This window comes from Chelmon rostratus, chromosome 5 (genome assembly GCF_017976325.1).
Source record: "Chelmon rostratus isolate fCheRos1 chromosome 5, fCheRos1.pri, whole genome shotgun sequence".
Lineage (NCBI taxonomy): Eukaryota > Metazoa > Chordata > Actinopteri > Chaetodontiformes > Chaetodontidae > Chelmon > Chelmon rostratus.
The window spans coordinates 11,930,184-11,943,580 of NC_055662.1; the positions used below are offsets into that span (position 1 = coordinate 11,930,184).

Here is a 13,397-nt window from a genome sequence, read left to right on the forward strand (position 1 = left end):
GGATGACTTGGCCGTGACACCTCTTCTATGAATGAGTGGAACTTGTTATAATCGTGGTTGGGAGGAGGAAATAAAAAGTGTGGCTGACACAGGAGTGACGACGTAACTGATGATATCAAACAGGCATTTAAGATCACCTGATGTGAGGCAATGGTCAAATGTGCAAAGTGACTAAGAGAAAAAAAATTACTTCAGAATCACTTTTTCAACAATCCTTTGAGACTTGTCAACTTTTCTGACTTGTGTTGTGACCTAAAGCAACGCCTGCTAATGACCCCTTTTATTTCTATATATTCATGGACAGTGTGAGCGATTTTCCTTTTGCAGACTGGCTAATAATTTTTGATTCTTTATCATCCCATAAATAACCTCATGGCTTCCTCTAATTCACGACCACTGAATTAGAGAGAAAAATCATCATTCAATTACTCAAAACAGGGTGTTGATTTTACTGAGGTTTCTGTCATCCGTCTCAGATGCCAGAAAGATAAAACGTAGGCAGTGAAGTGATGTATGGTTTAATTTGTCGATAATTTAACTGCTGTGCTGTAAAGCTAGCGCCTTCCGTCTGTCTGTATTTTGGACAAACAGCACCCTGTCATGACAAAAAAATGTCATCATGGAACTTTGTCCTTGCTGTGTGTGTGTGTCAATGTGGGTGGGTGTGGATGACAGAGCTCATCAAATGCTGTATATAAAGAGCAGTTTACCAGTGAAAAGTATTTCTGCAAAGTTACACCTTGCTGTTTTTACGTGGTTTGTTTATGAAGAACCGCTGAGCATTACCTGAATTTCTAACTACGGTCACTATGGGCTGTAAACTCAGTGGACCTCTGAGCCACTATGGTAAATATATTTATAATATTTAATAAGAAAACGTCATAATGACTGTGTTATTTGATGTATCTATTCATGCAGTTTACTTTAGATTAAGTGTCCATTAAGAAGTACCTTTGATTAAGACAAATCAAATTTCACTTTTTATATGCATTTAGTTATTTGTTTAAGTAGTAGTGTGAATGTGATTGTTCTGAGCTATGTATTTTGTATACCGAGGGGAAACTTCCTATTTTTTGTTTTCTTGTGTTTTTTTTTTTCTTTTGCACTCTTCACACTAGACCAGGCATGTCCAAACTATTCCATAAAGGGCCGTGTGGCTGCAGGTTTTCGTTCCAACCAAGGAGGAGCACACCAGCTTAATTAGCTGAGCTCAGTCTTCAGCTGATAACTCAGTGATCCCTTGATGTTGATTGGCTGGCCTGGTGTGCTCCTCCTTGGTTGGAACGAAAACCTGCAGCCACACGGCCCTTTATGGAATAGTTTGGACATGCCTGCACTAGACAAAGATGAATAGAGCTAAATAGATAAATACTTGAATTCTTAAACTAGTGTTGCCCTTTCAAAACAATGAGCTTCCATCAGCGTTAAGCTCTCTTCCTTTATCTGAGGCTTTGGTTCTCAGTCCGTCCTGGAAGCAGCAGGATTCTTCTGACCTCATATTCCGTGTTACATTTTGTGTCGTGTCCATGCAATCTTTTTTTAGTACTTGTCTTGATGCTCCTGGAAGTCCAGTGGAGGCCAGTGTTTCCTGCTCCAGCTCAAACCAGCTGTGATGATGACCTATACAAGACGGAGCTTCTTACAAAGCTATTGGGACACGAAGTAAATAAGCTACTGAGTGAATTTGTAAGTACCATCAGCGATTTTTGATGTCTTTCCTGTATACTGTTTGGAATCTTACACAACACTCAGGCTATGGGGGACATTTCGTCCACCATGTGATGCAATGGGGTTTTGTAACACAGTCACTGATATGCACTGCAGGACATCATCACCAGCCCATCCTGCACACTCATAATGCTCTGATCATTTGCCAGAAATAGATGTAAAGCCAGTCCCCTGCTGAATCAGCAAAATGTTGACATCCGTCTTTATAGATGCAAAGAAGTTTCACCTCTCATCTGCCCACAGAGAAAGTCAGTTTAAAGCTGCACTTAAAATTAACTTAAAGTTGCAGTCCTCCACATTTCGGTCCTGACTGACTTGGTGAGACCCTTTTTTACTGAATAACAGCAAGGGTACTAATTAGAGCCACTGATGTATCAGTTACAGTGCAGCCAAACTACTCACATTGTTTTAACAAAGAAGCCAGTCAATAATAATTTGCATTTGATTTCATGCTGTGCACTGTAGTTTTCCATACAGCAGGGTGCAGTAAAAGGATGTGGTACTTCGTCGAATAGTTGGGGGTGGGCAGCCTGTCACCTGTAGCCGTATTTAACGTCTCAGTGTGGCTGCACCTTCTTTTTGACACGTAGAAAAAAAATCTATCATTCCATATTATGCTCTTTATTATGTACTATAAAATCACACTCTTTATGGCAATATTTCGGATGTAGGCAGGAAATTTGCATGAAGGCAAGCAAACGTGAGTGAGTGAACAAAATCGAAATAGACCATATAGAAATAGGGCACTCTATGTGGTATTTTATAGAAACTATTTATTTATTGAATTTATGGAAAATGTGTGATATCTTTATGAGTATTGTTATCTGGATATAAAAAAAACCTGTATTGGAACATGAGATTTTGGTCATTTCAGCCCCACTGCTGGTAATATTTAAAGTGATCCCATGTAAAAAAACATTGTGTTTCCAGTAATATAATTTTTCAAATAATAATGATAAAAGCCAGCCTGTGTTTTGCCAGTTAAATGCTTTTGATGTTAAGAAGTAGCAGGAGGAGATCTTCAGTTTGCATTATCAGTAACTTAATACAGCTCTAATAATAAACAGTACGCAGGGAGGCTGATATCAATGAAATACAGTTAACAGTAACACTGAATTACATGTGAAGGCTATTTGAATCCAGGGATGTATTTGTACCAATATTGCTGTTTTTGAGTGTATTTTGAAGTCGTATCACCACCGAAACTGCTAACTTTCAATGATCACCTTCATTCCATGCTTATGGGGAATTCATTTCTTCCTTACAGGTTAATATTCATGGACAATTTGGTCATTCACTTCCTGACGATGTCCCCAGTTCCACAATATCTGGCATCAACATATCTATGAAGCTGCAGGACATCTACACCAAGAATGTGCTTTTTTATTTGCACATATTAAAGGTAGAGGAGTATCAGAAGGGACTTTGGGGCAACCCACAATCTGTTGGGGGGCCCCTGTCACTCGTCAAGGGCAGACTCACCCATATTGCAGCAAGGGTAAAGACGCTTCTCACACACATCGACCCAGAAATCCCTTTGCCAGCAACGCCCGCCCCACCACAGCTGTCCCACCAACATGACTATGCTAAAAAAGCATACGGATGGGGTGTAGTTGTCGCACTGAAGGATTGGCTAACACAAGTGCTGCAGGTACTTAAGGCGGAGGAAGTATGTGCCACGCGAGGGCAATCCTGAGAAAATGATCCAAATCATGTCACCCGGTATCCCCGTCTTCTCTGGTATATTCTGCCACGCTTAAGATTGTCTTACCCAAGCCCCAGATATTGTCACCGCCATATCTGCTACTGGTCATTTCCATAATTAGAACTGGATGTGTGTTGGGAAGATCAGCGTTTTTGGGGTCAAACTTCGATTTAGTTGACCTTTTGGCTGTAAAATCTGGTGGAAAATCAGTGTAATGTGCACCATTATGCACAACTGCCCATGACAGCATAGGCTTTTAATTAATATACTTATATATTGTCAATAATGGATATTTATTTATTTTAAATGTGAATTAAATCTACGGACAGCAGACTGAGATGTAGCTTAAATTAAAATTGTGCCTTTATTGAATATTATATATTGAGTATTTATTTTCTTAAAAGGACTAAGCAATGCTATTATTATTATTATTATTATAATTGACACTTTCTGACAACAGCACTTTGTTTAAGTAATTTATACATTACAGCACCAATCTGAAAGCAGCGTTCATGGCAGGAAAACATAAAAGCGAGTACAGTAAAATACATGAATAGGAGCTATGTTATGAGCCGGGGAAAAGCCTGCCTCCCTCCATTTTCAGGAGACCCTGTTTTCCAACATGAACAGTTTTTGTGTGTTATATCAACCCAGAATAAATGTTGCCATTGTACATTTCTGCAAACCATTAATTGCAAAACATTTCTTTTCACCCACATGGTTTTCTTGAGGAAAAGATCATGTTTTGTCTGATAATACTGAGTTTTGTTGCCACAAACTGGAAATTGTGTGTGGTACCCGGCTTTGTCACAAGACATGCTGCTTGGCTGTCACACCATCAGCATCCCTTCCTCCTCCTGGTGAGAAAAACTCAGCTCATAAACAAGTATCGGTAGCCTGATCTACATCACTTTGATACCTGTTGTAGAAACGTGATATTATGATATGATGGTTTGCAGAAACGTAGAATGAACTGAGTGGACAATTCTGTCTGCTATCAGGCAAGAGTTAATCTGTTATTTATCAATTTGTAATTTAATATGTGACATCACACAAGTGTGAGCTGTGTAGTTCTATTGTTGCTGTTTATTTCCCTGTGATGTTGGTCTGTAGCATCATTGCATCCTCTGAGCAGTGAGAGACACGCAGGGACTGACACGTTTTGGAGGGCAGGGCGGAAGCCTTCTGCAGGAAATGACGTGGTTGTGGTAATTTCTAATGTCACCTGTAACTAAGAAATGTTAAATGAATGCTTTATTTATTATTTTGTATGGTTCTGTTTCGGTCACAGTATGCTTACCTGAGCAGGTCGTAGATTTGTTTTCTCCTTTCTTCAGCCTGAGTTTGTTATTTGTATTTATTAATATTATATCTGAATTTCACAGTGTTCATTTTTGCCTCTGTTTCATGAATATTTTTGTTATTAAAAGCCCTTTTTTGCACTGCCTCATGCCTGCAGACCTCTTTATTGTTTCCAATGCCCCACAACATCTGTTCCCTCTATATGGGGCAGCAGCACGACATCATTTTAGATACAGATACATATACACACGTACAATTATTAATAAAATAACAAAGTTGCTGGCGCCAAATATAGAACTGGCATATATTTACAAAACTCGATGAAGCTGATGAGGTAAAACCTTATTAACATATTGTCTTCCTGTTTTCAACAGGTTATCCCACTCTGTTTCATTATGTTTGTGTGTGTATGCAGTTGCACGCTCAGGCTGTGTGAGGGGTGGGGGCGTGTAGAGGGGCACCAGCATGCAGAAAGTCGTGATGCATATGGTAAAACTGTTCCAAATCCTTTTCTGCACACAGGGCAGCATACCTGCACTGAATCTGCCCTTGAGGCAATGGTGTGTGTTTCCTTGCACACACCGCAGAGAACACTATGATATTTTAACTAACACAGGGGCACCAGGGGGGTGATCGGCCTGCCCCCCTCCTCAGTCCACTGTATGTATGTATATAATATTCCATATAAAATAACTGCAGCCATAACCTCAAGCTCTGCTGTAACTAATGTATTTTTATACAGGATATTTCTGATGACTAATTCATGATACTCTAAAGCTAATAAAGTAAACAGATTCTTTAATACTCTGAATCAGTTTGCTTTTTATTATGTTATTTCCTTTGCTAAAAAGAGCTGAAGGATTTCATAACAACAAGCCATTCAGTCGTCATGCTAAGGACTGGGACGCTTATTATCAGCCTACCCCACGCAATATCACCCCAGTCACGTAGAGCCAGACAGTGCAGTTGCAGGGTTAAACTGGACTGAACCAGGCTGACATGAAATCTTATCGTCGAGTTGTGGTTAGCGCCTGTCACATCTACGCACAGGAAGTATTGTGTGAAAGGGATCAGAGGAGGAATGAATTAATCATAACATAAATATGTCATTACAAAAGTATTTGACAAACACCTGACGTATTTATCACAGAATGTGGTTTATCGGAGTAAAGCGTTTAATCTGAAATAATGTAAAGATGAGAGGGCTGTTTATCTTTGGTGTTGGATTCAGAGTAAAAATAAATGCTCACGCAAAATATAAACTCACTGTCGTGTGTAAATCGTGGAATGTAAATAAAAGCCTCTCTATCTGCAAACCTAAATCGTGTCTCAAAGCAAAGTTCTGTAGGATCAATAACTTAAATATGACTCAAGAAACCCACTGATTTTTCTTTTTCAGTCATTTGCAGAGGGTTGTTGAGTGTGTCTGCACTGGAAATGACAGTGCTGTTGAACACAAGTTTTAAAGTCTTTACAAGTTAAAGCAAAATATCTTCAGTCTCAATCTACATCTTCAGTAATTTGCAGCATTTCCTTAAGTGGGAGTGACAGAGAGCACTGTGCAAGGTGGTGACCTGTCAGAGGAACTCAATCTTGATTGGTTTGCCACTTTACTCCTTTTATCAAAGGATACGGTGAAGTTAGAGATAGGGATGCGTATCTTTCAGCGCATCTTTCACACGCCTCCTGTGAGAGCTGAGCAAATATAAAAATGGTCTTGCGTGATTGTGATTGCATTGCTGTACGACTCAGTCCTTGTCATATTTGAAAACAGAATCAGAATGAAATACAGAGCAGGTACAGTATGCCATTTAACTTACTTTCTTCATTGATCAGTTTGTGTCAGAAGTTCATTCAAGCTTTCAAGTTCTTGTGATGGATTTGAAAAGCATGTTTTTGAATTTGCAGGTTTTCTAAAAGTGGCGTGTGCCTGGATGCTGATTCTGATGCAAAGCCTGGACGCAGGACATGCACCGAGGAAACATGCCGCCGCCGTTCCATGCAGGCCGAAAGAGCTGACGGCCCTCACCAAAAGTCTGGCTGAAGCGAGCTTGACAGGTTTTGTAAGTAACATAATACTTTAATTTAGGTATTTTGCTTAGGCAACAGTAGCAATATCACAATGTCCATTACAAGTATACCCCTCAGCATTCAAAACTTTACCTTAGCACAGAAATATTACAAGTACAATGTATTAAAGTATGCAATATTAACGTTGTGGTTGTTGGAGGTTGGTGGTTATAGACTTTAGTTGTTATAGCGATTCATTGTTATAGATGAAACTATTTTAATCTGTTAAAATGCATCTCTTTAACGTCTCTAAGGCTGTGATTTATGAACATTTTGAAAGTAACAAGTAACAACAGCTGTAAAGATAAATCTAAACATAAGCAAACTAAATATTTCACTGTTTCCCTGTATGGTGGAATATATAGCATGAAATAGCATAAAATAATATAAAAATCTCAAAATTGTATTTATCACACTACCACACTTACCACACTTAGATATGCACACTTATATGCAATTAGTTCTTTTTTGCATAGTTTACTTACCTGTAAGACAATTAACATAGCTGCAGGTGCATAGGTTTATTGTTCTGTACTATTGGAACATTAAATTACATCATTGCTCTTGTCTGTTTAATTGCTTTGATCTCATCTCAGCTTCATGCTGAGACATGCAGAGTTCTGCTGTGTATTTGTAATAAAGTGAGATCACAGACCGAGTTCAAAAAATCTCCCAGTTAACTTCACTGTTGATCTTCTTCCAGGACGAGGCCAATGGGAAGCACCTTGGCACGTGGTCTCCAGGCTTCCCTGAGCTCCAGGTCCGGCAGAACTCTTCCTTCAATGCTTCAAAAGTTCAGTGCAGCCTCCTCTTCATGGCTCAAGGCCTGGAGAAGATCCTGGTGGACCAGGTGAGAAACCTGAATCCCGATGATGTTTCACTTCACAAGAATCTCAGGGAAACCATCTCAAGGGTCAACATGCTCGCAGCGTGTGTGAGGGAAATTCACGGAGGGGAATGCTCCCCGAAGCCATCCCCACCAACAATGCCCAAGCATGTGTTTGAGAGGAAGCAGTGGAGTCACACTCTGTTGAAGACATCCAGGGACTACCTGGGCTGGCTGGAGCTTAAGCTTGGGGTCCAAATTGCAAAAGTCAAAGGAAAAGATGAGATGAAACATGCAGGTACTGCAGCAACACGTCACAGGTACTTGGAGGGGAGTGGATACCACTTGTAATTTTTTTTTAACACAAGTGAATCCCGGTTTGTGATGCAGGCAGGATTATAGTTCATAGCAACGTTTCTTTCAGGATTTTTTCAAGATTTGTTCTAGGCAATGTATCCAGCGTGTTGACATTGGGACATTTAAAACCTGTGTCTCATTTCATACGTGGTAGGAATAAATAAATTAATTTAATGCAATTAGTATTTTTTTACAGACAGCCTTAAGTAGATAAAATAACAGATCACAATTTTAGCAATTTTTATTAAAATACTACATTTTGAGAAATGTACATTTGCTTTCTTGCTGAGAGTTGGAGGAAGTTGAACTACAGCAAAGATATCCCTGGAGAGAAACCTAGTTGGATTTGCTAAAGTCTCTTAGAAAAAGTACTAAAACTACCACTTGATGTACGTTATTGCAAAAAGTGCCCACTTGTTCAGAGGTCATACATGAAGCAGAAGAATAAAATATCCCACCATTCATTCAGAAAAATCATTCCTTTTCTTAAAATGGCCCAAAATTGTTTGTAGTTTCAGTAGTTAAATGGAAAAAAAAAAAAAATACAGTTGAACTACATCCACTATGCAGATATGAGTGCAGTTGAATGTTGAAATCAAGCTGTTTCCAGTCTTTATGCTAAGCTAAGATGATCTGCTGCTAGCTTCATATTTACCTCACAGACGTAAGAGCATGAGTGGTATCAGTCTTCCTCTCAAACTCTCAGCAAGACAGCAAGTGTATTTCCCAAAATGTCAAACTATTTGTCTAAATGCTGAAATGCTTTGTTAAAAAAAAACTCAAATATTACTTCTCAGCAAATGACATCGTCCCCACGTGACAGCAATTAATCAACTTGCCAAAGAGGCAAATTAAACGGGGCTCTAACAGGCTACATTTCTTAATTACGACAGTTTGTTTTCTCAGCCTTCACAATGATTAATTGTTTTGCTCTGGCCGTCCATCCCTTGTGAGCGGGCTACGTTGCCTGAGGTAGAAAGAGACGCCGATAAGCATCACCTTCAGAGAGCCACCAGTTTGGACCCCAATCACCGTATTCCACGGTGAAATGTGTGGACAGATGGACAGTGTACGGTGAGGCAGATAAGTCTGTCACACTCCCATCATGACGATACAACAGTACAACACTGGAACAAAGATTAATGTGGGCCTTGTCCTCCTCAAATTAAGTGATCAATTAATATTTAATACAAGTTCCACTATTTTGTGGGCCTGAATGAGCTTCAGATGAGTCTGCATGATGTTTAAAATCAGCAAAGCCCCTGAAATTTTACCTGCTTTCCCTACACCTTTAAGACTGTTGTGGAAATTCTTCACGAAGCTAAACATGGCTTTTTGAATGTTTTAACTGTACCTCCTGTTTGTGCACTGTTTCCATTAATATCATGCTCGTCTTGGCTAATAAAATAAAATGCCTGGTGATTTCAAGTTCACAAAATAAGTTCATACAAATAAAGCCACTATTAAAGAGATTCTGAACCTCTCCATTCATAAAAAGCATAAACTATAACCAAACTCATTTCACAGTCACTTTTATTAAATAGCAGTTTCACATGCATGCACTATACACAGAAGTAATGACACATTCTTTGCTGTTTTAAAGTATTCAACAAAACATGAAACAGCTGTTGCCTTCTTTTAAAATGAAGCCCATTTGATGACGTGAACTGGTTTGAAGCGGATTCTGGTGGATGAGCTGCCTGCTATGTAGACCTGATGATCATCACGGATGAATGTATGAAGCGTTCTATGCACTTATGAAGTGTAAATAATCAAATCACATACAGCATTTGTCCATTTTGAGGTTGGTCGTGGGTGTCTCCATCTCTTTGTCACTATAATGCAAAATTGTCCAAGACAACACTTTATATGCAGAGAGTCTCTTCTCCAAACACCCTTAGATGTTCAAACAGGGACGCTTTATTGGCCCACTGCTGCTGTTCCTCTACATCCTAAACCCGAGAGGAAATTTCATACAGGAAGGAGCTCTGGGGGGCTCTCGCCGTAGCAGTACTTTGCTTGAGGGTTTCGGTAGGTGTTCTCATGTTGAACACTCTGCATCAGAGGGAAAAAAAAAGTTAATACATTTGTCTGTTATATTTTTACTGCTCAAAGAACAAATTCAACATATTTACAAAAGAAAATGAGCGTGAAGCGTATCTCACCAAAGAAATTTCCACATTTGGGAAAGTACATGGGTGGTTCATTTTTGAAAAAGAAACCAACTTTTGTTCAAACTCAAAGTTTTGTAAGCAAAGGAGAGCACAGGTCAAAGCCAGTTCAGAATGAATGTGAACACATATTCTTATCTCTGCAGAATCTGTGTATGATATGAAGATGAATAATAATATTCAGAGAGCAGTCGACATTTGACGTTGCCAGTTTTGGGACAGACAATTGCAATGAGTCACAGTGATGCATTAAAGAAAGTTGTGTATATCTTCTATCTAGATTCAACGGCTGAGTGAAATATTGAATTTAATTGGCAAGAAACAGGTGGGAGTTGTGGTAGCAAACCTGTGAAACAACCATTTTCACTGATCATGCAAATGGATAGGTTTCAGACTTAGTGTGTATCTGCAAAGTTAGGATTATGGTCCGTCAGAGTTCATTGTCTCAATTGTGATCCATCTCTCATGACATACTTGTGACGAGGTCCTACACTTGGCCAGGCACAGCTCAAAATGATCCTCCACAGCAGTGAAGAGATTCTGGAAGCCTTCAGCAGCACGATTCAGGAAGCGCTCAAGGAGAGGTTGCTGAAGAGGAGTACACAGATAAGAGAGTGAGCATAGCAAGTGCAGATTCCAATCTGTTCAACTTGATCTTTTCTGTCCCTCGTTGTCACTGCTATGAACAAACTTCTAAAACAGTATTTAACTTTGAGACATATACACTTGTGAATTCTTGCATTTCAGGATCATGGATTAAAATGTTTGCATGCAGCAGCTGCAGCTTGTGAACAGCACTTTGTGATGACAGTAATTAACCAAGCCCCTGAATATCCTTGATGTGACAGATTACCTTATCGGGCTGGAGGCAACAAGACACGCAATACTCATAGATGCTACAGCATCCGTTGGCCAGGCAGCTTTTGCAAATGTACTGTCTGCTGCTGGGAGCATTGACGTTACAGCAGCCATTAACCAGCAAGTCTTTTCTCTCGCAGACATAACCTGTGAAACATTAACACAGATAAGCATATACATTGATTAAAGGCAACAGTCCCGTGGAGCTGGTGAGTAACGGCTGCATTACTCACCAAGTTCGTCTGTGAGCAGCGTCTTGCCCTGGATGGAGTTTCTGCACTGAGTGATCTGTCGGCTGCTGTTTCCCAGGTTGAAACGGACTTTCCAGGGGATGCGATGGTCTGAATCTCTAACCTCTAAGAGTGTGCGGTCCCGTATGGTCCGCTCCTCCTGCAAAGTTCACACAGGAGGGGGTCATGAAACACCATTCAGCAACCATCAAAGAAGAGTTTAACTAAGCTCAGAACTGGGTCAGACAATTTGATTATATAAAAAGTGTGAGAATACAGTAGGGCTGGAAATTGACAGAGATTGTTTTTACAATAGTAATGCAAATAAGAAGATGCTCTTTTGGTAATAGGACTAAAATACATTTTAAAATACATCTTATCTTGAGAACTAAAAAATATTTTCTCTTTTTAAACAAATTTTTCATTGCACAAAAGAGGACAAAGTTCTCGCATGCAAAATTTCTTAACAAAGCAGCTTTGCAAGAACTTTGCCTTAATAAGTACAGTCCAAAAGTGGCAAATTTCTTCTTTTAATTAGATAGAGTTGAACTTGATAAGTAAACAGAGAAAATAATGTTATTGTTAATGCTATTTCAGCTGTTTTTTGTCATGTATTACATTAAACTGAATACCTTTAGTTTTGGATTGTTGGTGGGAGAAAATAAGTTACATAACTGTTTAATTTTGGGCTTGTGTAAGAAAGTGTGGTGGCATATTCTTGGTCATAAGACACTTAACCCCAAATGATCCTAATAGTAGTCATTGGTGCCTGCGTATGGGATGAGAAGAAGACTGTAAAAAGCACTATGAAAATGTAACATTTAACATTTTCTTATGGCTGTACCTACCAATTATTTTCATTAGCGATTAATCTATTAAAATCTTCCATCACCGCTTCCCAGAGCCAAAGGTGTAGTGAAAACAACAATGAAAACAATCATTAGTTGCAGCCCTCCAATCAGGATGTGTCTGATCCAAAATCAACAAGACCAGTAATCTACCTGGCGATTCGATGCCAGCAACATTTCAGCCAGATTTCTCAAAAAAGATTTTGCTATACCATTTCAATGAAGATGGCAATCCCTTTAATGTCTCCTGTATTAAGCCACTGAGGGCAACTGTTGCCAGTTAATGAGCAGGACTGCTTTAAGGGCAATATTGGCTTCACAGGATTTTTACATCAATGTGAAGTAGCACCTTTAGTTGTCAGGTGATTTCGTGTACGAGACAAAAACAGAAATTCCCATGTGGCTATTTCATCAATAAAATGTGTCTCAACAGAACTGCTCCAACGTTACTCTTGTCATTTAAATCGCATATACCAAGGATCCGGATAGCCCAGCCCTGGTGCAGAAGATACGACCATTTGCTTTGCTGTAGTGTCAGTTTCTGTACCTGTTTGAGTGTGCTGGTGAGAAAGTAGATGAGAGACAGTCCGAAGACTACTCCCAGCACCCAGCGCTTTCTCAGTAACCGCCGTAGCACCATCATAGCATGGCTTTCTCGGGGAGACGTCGGTGTCAGTGTCAGTCCACAACATCAACCGTCCACGGGTATCAATCCCCTGACTGACGTAGTAGCCAGGAATATGTGCTGATGTATGCCTGTGTGATTACGACCTCCTCAAAAGACTGCTATACCGAGCAAACCTGACTCTGTAAACTGACGTTAGCTAGCTTTATCGCGTAGCAAATGTGATAAGTACAGAAAAAACGTTACCGAAAAGAGAAGGCGTTTTATTTTCAGTGAAGGCAGCGGCACTGGCTAACCCATGCTGCTGATTTAAGTAGCTAACTCGTAATTACGCTAAACGGACAACGGCTGTAAACATGAATTACGGTTTAAAACAGCTCAAAGCAGTTAACTGGTGGGTACGCAAGCTAGCGTCATTTCATCATAAAAGACTGCTTTGTTAGCCTGCTAGCTAGCTGTCATTAGCATTAGCTTTCTGTCTTAGATGAACTACACACAGATGACAAAAACAAAAATACTAATATGCTATATTGCAATCTAGTGTCGCATTTTCGTTCCTTTTGAAGACAACGATTCTGCAATATCCAGCATTACGTCTAACAACCATCAACGGTGATATTTATCCAGCGAAAATTGACATCTGCCAAAAGAAAAACAAATTTCCAACACGGATGTGG

At 39.6% G+C, this 13,397-nt stretch overlaps 2 protein-coding genes across 2 annotated transcripts; one reads left to right on the plus strand and one right to left on the minus strand.

Moving 5' to 3' along the window:
* The first annotated feature begins 6,488 nt into the window (after nucleotides 1–6,488).
* LOC121606202 lies at nucleotides 6,489–7,982 on the plus strand. Its single transcript, XM_041936396.1, has 3 exons — nucleotides 6,489–6,532; nucleotides 6,644–6,798; nucleotides 7,509–7,982. Exons 1-3 carry the CDS (start codon nucleotides 6,517–6,519, stop codon nucleotides 7,980–7,982), a joined length of 645 nt encoding a protein of 214 aa, XP_041792330.1. The 5' UTR covers nucleotides 6,489–6,516.
* A 1,522-nt stretch (nucleotides 7,983–9,504) lies between these two features.
* spring1 (SREBF pathway regulator in golgi 1) lies at nucleotides 9,505–13,396 on the minus strand. The gene is made up of 5 exons (XM_041936875.1): nucleotides 12,643–13,396; nucleotides 11,251–11,407; nucleotides 11,013–11,164; nucleotides 10,634–10,747; nucleotides 9,505–10,043 (listed from the first exon to the last, which is right to left on the minus strand). The coding sequence occupies exons 1-5, from the start codon at nucleotides 12,736–12,738 to the stop codon at nucleotides 9,960–9,962; spliced, it is 603 nt and encodes a 200-aa protein (XP_041792809.1). The 5' UTR covers nucleotides 12,739–13,396; the 3' UTR covers nucleotides 9,505–9,959.
* Nucleotide 13,397: the final 1 nt, after the last annotated feature.

Excerpts from the sequence above, each read along its gene's own strand:
- LOC121606202 (XM_041936396.1), top strand. Across the intron at positions 6,799-7,508 it reads AAGCGAGCTTGACAGGTTTT|GACGAGGCCAATGGGAAGCA; the intron begins GTAAGTAACATA and ends ATCTTCTTCCAG.
- spring1 (XM_041936875.1), bottom strand. The coding sequence starts at position 12,738 with ATGATGGTGCTACGGCGGTTACTGAGAAAGCGCTGGGTGCTGGGAGTA. Across the intron at positions 10,748-11,012 it reads GTTGCCTCCAGCCCGATAAG|CAACCTCTCCTTGAGCGCTT; the intron begins GTAATCTGTCAC and ends ACTCCTCTTCAG. Across the intron at positions 10,044-10,633 it reads AGTGTAGGACCTCGTCACAA|AGTGTTCAACATGAGAACAC; the intron begins GTATGTCATGAG and ends CCTCTGATGCAG.